Consider the following 7,824-nt stretch of genomic DNA (forward strand, 5'->3'; position numbering starts at 1 on the left):
GCAGCCAGCCTTTCCATGGTCTTGTTGATATTCTGCATGCCCGTGGTAAGTTTTACGAGGTTTATCTTTATCAGATATTTTCCCAAATCATCCTGACATCAAAACAGGATATTTGGCTTACTCTAAAGTTATTTTGTTGCGTTTCAAGAACTTATATTCAGTTGAGAACTGCAAGGTGTGCAGTAAACAGTGTGCATTTTATTAAAATATTATGTTTCTTATGTTGTTGGCTGCAAGGCCAGAATACACTAATTTCTTTAGTTTCCATGGTAAATCTTCTTTAATCTGCCACTGACAAATTTCAAATGGAGAATAAGGAAATTTGAGGTTTATGTGGAGGGAAATAGGCAGGCAACACGCTTTATATTTCATGGTAGATTGTGTGTTTGATTAATATCTGAAAGCATGAGATTGATTTAAAACAATCCTGATGTATCAGTAGATGAATTATCTCCACTGTGGCTGAAAATATATTTTCAGTGCACATGCATTGGATTTATGCAATGAAACACCTATTTATATGTTAATGGACTTCTTGAAGACTAATGGAATTCTTGAAATCCTGTTGGTAAAGATAAGAGTGGAATTATTGCTCAAGAATATCTTTAATTAAACAATTATTTATAGGAGGGAGAGGTTTAGTAATATTCATTAAAGTTTATTTGGTAATTATGAATCTTATTTGGATCTTTATTTTTTGTGTTCGGGGTTCTAACATCTTGTTCTCTTTAAGGGTAAATAAGAATCAAGATGGGCTTTTCTGGCAAAGGCTTTCCTATGGATGCGAATGGAGACTGGTAATATTTTCTGTGCTGTTAATATGAAACAGTAATGCAAATATTTAAAAATAATGTTTATGTTGGGATACATTCTGTATATGGTTATAGAAGCCTTTAGTATGGCAAGAACAAACGATGAACATTTATAGCTAACATCACAGTTGAGGATACTTGTAATGTAAATGTATCAAATCTGATCACTTGCTCTGTTAACAGGCCCTCCAAAAAAATCAGGAAACACAGAAGTCAATCCCCTTTTCGTGATGTTTCACCTGTACCATCGCATTTCTCAGAACCAGCCTCATTCCTGCAACACAGGGTAAAACTGCAGAATCAATAAGACTACTGACCATTAAACTGTATATAAGTAGTTATATAATAGGTGGAATACTGTCGTAAAATTACCGCCTTGGTACATAATGAACCTATTCATCCTGTCATGATTTATTTTGCAGTAATGACTGGCTAACTGTACATTATCACACATTATATGGCAGCTAGTTCATCCCATGGATGTATGCACCAACTGTATTGTTTTGCATAGGATGTAACTGCCAGCCTTCCGTATCTCCCTGATGTAAAGGGGCCACTCAGGGATGAAGATGACGATGATGATGTACGGAGTCATAAGAGCTTGCCAGCGGTAATGACTGCACAAACCCTCCAACCCAGAGACAAGAGGTCATACAGACATTCTGAGAATAAAAACATATCTGGTTTACCCCCTCTCATAAGCGCCAGGTACTGAACACAATTTTTATAACTGGTTCCCTTCATAAGCAATGTTTTTACACCCAATATATTGTCATTTAATCACCCTCAAGTTCTAAATCTGAACTATTCCTATAATGCAAACACCACTAATTGTCAGTATTCAATGATATAATATTCTCAGTGCTGGTGTAAACCTATGATTACCAGGTGCAGTTTGATTGTGAAAGGCACTGGATGCAAAACTGTCCCCAAATTCCCACCAATCACCAAATCCTGGAATACTTGGAAGGAAACAGACCTCCCAAGACCCCCTTGTAGGTCTGGATGCAGGTAATGCCACATTTGTTCCTTAAAAAGCTAGCCTATGCAAGTACATTTCAAGTACATTTTATAAAAATTAAAGTCACGCCACTGTGGACTTAAAGCCGTGAGCTCATAGATCAAATCAACCATCTACTGACTGGCCATCTAAACCCTGACGATAAGACTTTGCAGCAGAATTCAGTGCCCTTAGCTTTTTTCATACTTGAGTATGAAAGGAGTAGGCAGGAGGCTCTTTTTTTTGTGCATGGTTTGACTTCGTTCTGCATTTAGGGTGCTGTTAAATTCACAGAACAAAAATGAAAAGGCACAGTCGATATCTTGCCCGGCAGATATATGCGGAGTCATTTTCTGCTTATTAATGATTTAAAGCCTGGTTAGTCTCGGCGTCACATGGGCAAGTATTTTTCTGCTTTCCTCATTTATTTGAGGCTGTGAGGTGTGAGGGAGAGAGAACAGAGTTCAGAGCTGAGAACTGAGAGGGAGAGAGAGGGCATGTAGATTTCTATTCACTTACTATCAGCCCCCACAGCTGGGCTAATAAACTGAAATTATGAAAAGTGTCCCAATAAAGTGGAATTACGCAGTGCAACCAACAGCAGTTGAGGTCTGCTTGTAAAGTGCAGAGAGTATGTGTAAATGCCTCACTTTGGTAGATACAGAACTTATGTGATTTAAGAACAATGAAGTCCAGATATATCTGCACTTGCAATGCGTTTCAGATGTCTCCGCTTGCCACGATCAATGCTAATGAATACAGTTTGTAACAGAACTGGTAATTGGATTTTGATAACCTTGATAACCTGATAACCTCTGCTGTACTGGAACATTCTGTGGCCAACTATGCAGACAAGGCTTTGAAATATATGTATAGTGATAATATAGTGATATAATTTCAGAAAAACAGAAAGCTTTAGCTAAATAAATATGTAATAAATCATTCTGGACCATTTTCATTGATTTCCTATTTAAGCTATAGACTTTTTTTGTTTAGACTTGTTTGTGTTGCTTGCATCTGACCCAAGTTTCCAACATTCATACTGAAAAGGCCAACTCTGTCACTAAACCTTTCTCCATTTAATCTGTAAATTTCTGAATTTTTTAGTGCATTGCTATGATGTTGCTAAAGCGTTCTGGTTAGTTAACCAAGAACAATTAACTAACAATTGTTAGAGTGTTTCTGCCCAGCTAACAGGGAATGTTCCCATAACTTTCACTAACATTCTTTATAAGTTATTAAAATGTTAGGACAAAACTTTCTTAAGATAATGTCTATTGAACATTCTTTTAATGTTATTCGCAGTTAATGATGTTCTCGTAATGTTGTGAGAAAATGTTCTTAGAGCAACATTCTTGGAACGTCCCTATGATGTTATTTGTACTTAATGAATGTTCTCATAATGTTGAGAGAAAACATTCTTAAAATAACATTCTCAGAATGTCCTTATAATGTTATTTTTATTTGCTGCAACCTTGCAACCATAGAGAGCATACATAAGTGGTGTGGAGGATAGATGGATGAGTAGAAGCAATGTTCCCAGGGCAATATTTGCAGGATTTTTGCATAACCAAGAAAAAAAAAAGTTTCTTAAAACTTTTGAAAAATTTTTTTTTTTTTTTGAACGTCAAGAAAAAAATTCAGAAATGAAAGTTTTCATAACATTTTCAAAATGACAGAATGGAATGTTCCTCTAACATTTGCATAAACCTAGAAAATAATGCTCTTAATACAATAAAAACCGGACATTTTGTATGTTAAAAAAAACATGAAAAAATAACATTTAAATAGCTTAATGGGAATTTTAGCAAAACATTCTAAGAAAGAACACATTTTTGTTCACTGGGTAAGCACTTACTAGTCTTCTGAATCGTTGTCAGGCATTTTTAGGTGGTCTGGTCATTAGATATAAGACATTAGATATCAGTCTTTAAGATTTTTTCCAGACAAAAGTATCTTTGCTTACAAAAGTAATAGCAACTGAGCAACTCAATTTGATGTATCGTTCTTTTTTTGAAGGACAACATAAACAATGAACACATGAAACATACTTAAAGTTTTGCAAGAAACTAAGCAAGCATCTGTTCAAGCATCAAAGTCTGCATGCTTGTTAGTTTTAAGCAAATAAAAGGTTGTGGAATTGAAATGTCTAATGATTCTTATTCTCTTATGAAAAAGGCCGGACAAAATGGAATTCAGTTCAGCTAAACCTGTTCATGCATTGATGCGTCCAAAAATTGTACCTGTCGGGCAGACGTCTCTCTCTTTCAAGGTGGATAGCGTTCAAGGAAATGGGCCCTGCTTGCTTCCTGCCAAAGCCTCTGGAGTGTCCCTGAGATCTCGACTCACTTTCCAAAGTCCTGCAGTGCAGGCAGTGTACCCTATCAGTCCTGACACCATGAAACAGATGAGGCAGACTGACAGAGCGTGCCAGCCCCTGAGGTCTGTGCTGAAAAAAGCACCAAACGGAGGAGTATTTGACTGCCCACTGGCGGCCCACCTGCTAGAGCCATTTTCTGGGTTCCAGGAGCATCTGTGCCGCCAGATCCTACATTCTCCACTGCCTTATCGTGCAGCTCTGCCACAGGTCCATTTTCCTTGTCTCCAGGACCAGGTTGATCTGTTTCCTACACACAGGGGCCCATATGGTTCCCTGATGGAACGCACCGTGGAGCTGTGCAACTCCCAAGGACAGAAGCTTCCCAAAATCACCATGACTTGCCCGACGCCTTCTCCAAAATACCTGTGCCGCACAGAATTTCAGCATGCGGCTTAAAGGAACAACCAAGATGGCTGCCTAGTAATCTGACATGCTTAATGGGACTTAAGTGCTGCTCTGTGCAGTTCAAAGTTAATATTGCTCGGTGTACAAATGATTACAAAAAGATCACCAAAGTTCACCAAGATCACCAATTCATTTTGTTCAGAGACAATAAAGCTAAAACAGACATCCGTGCAATCTCTTGGCACTTTTCCTGATTGCTTAGCGATTATTGGACTCACGGTCATAATGTTCTCCTGTGCACAACTCAAGTTATTGCTGTATAACCAATCATCTTTCATCTGGTTGCCATGGAAGCCCTAAGGATCATTAAACTGTCGGAACTGGACCCTGGGGGCTGCACTGTTCCACAGGTACAGGAAGTGCCTCTGAGGAGCATTATAAAGTCATGCCATACAATTTCCTGGGTGTTAAGATCCCGGGGTAGGAATCCTAAGTCTGTTTTACTGAGGAAGAATGTAATAATTTTTCTTTCCTCCACTTAGTTTCCATGGCATTTCTTTTTAAAATCAATAAAATTTTCTCAGTTGAGAAGAATCTACAATGTGATAGGAGGCCAAGGGCAATTTTTAAAGTTCCATCATCATAGCCTACTATAGATGTATCTGCCATTTTTTGGTATAATAATGTGTATTTGTGTGTATATGTACATGTGTATTTGCTAGAAGTAACTGTACCATTAATATACCTATTATAGAGTAATATTGACTTGTTTGAAGAAGTCACACTCATTACATCACCCATTGTCGCAGTGGTTGGGGATTATTGCAACATTTGAAAATTAACAACCTCCAGTACTGGTTCCAAATTTTTAAGTTAATCTTTCAGGAGCAAAATGTATTTAAAGCAATATAATACATTACATTATAAGTTACATTATAAAATGAATTATTTTATACTGATTAGTTGTCAGGAGATTCATGTTCATTGCACATTTGATCTGAAGTGTTACCATTGCTCCCAACATCGTTGCCATGCGGAAACCTTGTAAATAGAAAGCAATCAGTTTGTTTAGAAAATTTCTTAACAGTGAATTGATTTTACTCTTTCGAAGGTTAGAAGAGAATTTAAATGAGGATATGTTGAATATGTGTCATTGCTTCAGTGAATTTGCATTCTAAAGACATTGTTACAATTACTCTTGCCCCAACCCTTCAATTATTTACCATGTAAAGCTGCCATGTCATTTAAAAGTCAGTTCTAACCAGAATGCTTTATAATATTATATATTTTTTATTGTTTTACTTTTATTTAGATTAATACTGTTGAGGAGGAGAGGTTGTAAGTGATTTCTAATTATTAAAGGGATATGGGAACTTGGATAACTTCACATTATCGCTAAACTTAAAACAATGGTCCAATGACCAGCTGTAGTTTTTGACCCAGCACTGTGTTGTCATGCAGAAATAAAACATATATTTAAGTTAATTTAAAAAGCTCATTAATAATGCTGTTGTAAATCTGAATTAGGTTAAATTGAAATATGTTTGCATTCCCCCATCCTTGTGGTCAGCCCAGGGTGGGCCAAGATCATGATTGGGTGGACCAGACCCCCCTGTGGAGCCGAGTCTGTCTCACAGTGCTGTCAGGATGAATTCCAAGTGCACAGTCTGGAACGGAGAGGCAAAAATGTCACAACGATGAATTGCAAAGCATGTCTATGATCTCCACTATTTCAGCAATGAGGTCGGAGCAGAAATTTCACATTTTTCATTCTTTAGACAAAGCGCTTGAAATAGAGTGACACGGAGGTGTCATGAGGTGAGGAAAGGGACCTTGATACTGAAAAGGATAGAAGTGCTTTTTCCAACTTTGCTTTACAGTGATTAAGGCAGGAACATGTGTAACAACCTTAAGCATGCTTGTTTTCAAGTAGTAAGCAAACATGTCACAACCTAGGACTTCAGCGGCCCAAGCTTAGCTTCATTGCTGAGTCAGTATGTGTGTGTGTGTAAGTAAGCGAGCATGTGGCCTGTTTCTCAAGTCCTGTTTCTCCTGCTGTGCTTGTGTATGTGAGTAACAGCTCCCTGGTTTCACGCTCCGATTATCTGGTCAGATATCACCCATGGCTCTGTCCCCCACAGCCTTGTCCCGGTACTGCCCGACCTTTTTCTCTCCAACTGACAGGTATTCCTCTCATTCCTAAAGAGAATAATGGCGAACTGGCCTCAAGCTGAACACACTGACCCAACTGCCAAATGACCATAGAAAAATGTTCAGATTATTGTAAATTGGTACAATAATAACAACACTTTCTAAGGAAATCTCTAAGCAAATATAGTAAGTCTACTTCAGTGGGAAAGTCTCACTAGGGGAAAATATGAATAAATACATGAACCAGTTAGTGACCATGTACTGGAATAGATTTGCCACTAGAGGGCATAACAAGCCTTTTTCCTGGCAAACCTCAAGGGTTATATTGTGCAATGTTACTTGTTAACCACAAGATGACAGCATAATTCTTCTAATTAATTAGCAGATTAAAAAAAAATCTATAGCATCAGAAGAACTCCTTTGCATAATTACTAATCAATTATAGGATTAAAAATCAGGAGTGCTGTTGTGCCTGAGACAAATTCTTACATTTCAAGTTGAAGGATTTGTGTCTCACCATCTTAACTGCTGTCTCTGATTTCATATCTTTAGTTTCAAGAGTAATTGGTAACACTTAACAATAAGGTTCAATTTATTAACATTAGTTGCTTTAGGTATCATGAATATTTGTACAATGAACATTTTTATAGCATTTCTGAATTAATAAATATACTACTTTTCTTTGTTAATTCATAATACTTTAATGTTAAATTATATACAACTCGTATTAGTATATGCAGAAATTAATATAAATGTAATTTTTAGAAGTATTTTGCATTTTAGTTTATGACACCTAATGCATGAACTATCCTTATTGTAGGAGTAACTTACATCTACAGTAGTTTTAACAAAGCAGCTTTGCAATATCGAATAGTTCATTAACTATCAATAATTACTACTTTGGACTACAGTTTAATGATTGTCGATACAGAAAAGCCAATGTCAATAACGGACATTGGATTAACCTATTCTTTAAGCTTTTTTCCCCCCTAAATTTCAAAATACTTTGGTTAGAACATTAACTAATCAGTGTCTTCTGATCTGTGTAAGACCTGTTCAGCTGTAAGAAAAACTGCCTCTGCACTCTTAGATGAGCTTTAAACAACCCTGTTAAATAAGCCCTTATTTAGGACACA

General features: G+C 36.9%; 1 protein-coding gene across 1 annotated transcript; it reads left to right on the top strand.

The window, feature by feature from the left end:
* Positions 1 to 4,588, top strand: LOC107587172 (uncharacterized). Its single transcript, XM_016274839.1, has 6 exons — positions 1 to 45; positions 734 to 797; positions 996 to 1,098; positions 1,324 to 1,520; positions 1,701 to 1,823; positions 3,991 to 4,588. The coding sequence occupies exons 2-6, from the start codon at positions 751 to 753 to the stop codon at positions 4,586 to 4,588; spliced, it is 1,068 nt and encodes a 355-aa protein (XP_016130325.1). The 5' UTR covers positions 1 to 45; positions 734 to 750.
* Positions 4,589 to 7,824: the final 3,236 nt, after the last annotated feature.

Source organism: Sinocyclocheilus grahami, unplaced genomic scaffold (assembly GCF_001515645.1).
Source record: "Sinocyclocheilus grahami isolate Dianchi unplaced genomic scaffold, SAMN03320097.WGS_v1.1 scaffold90.1, whole genome shotgun sequence".
NCBI lineage: Eukaryota > Metazoa > Chordata > Actinopteri > Cypriniformes > Cyprinidae > Sinocyclocheilus > Sinocyclocheilus grahami.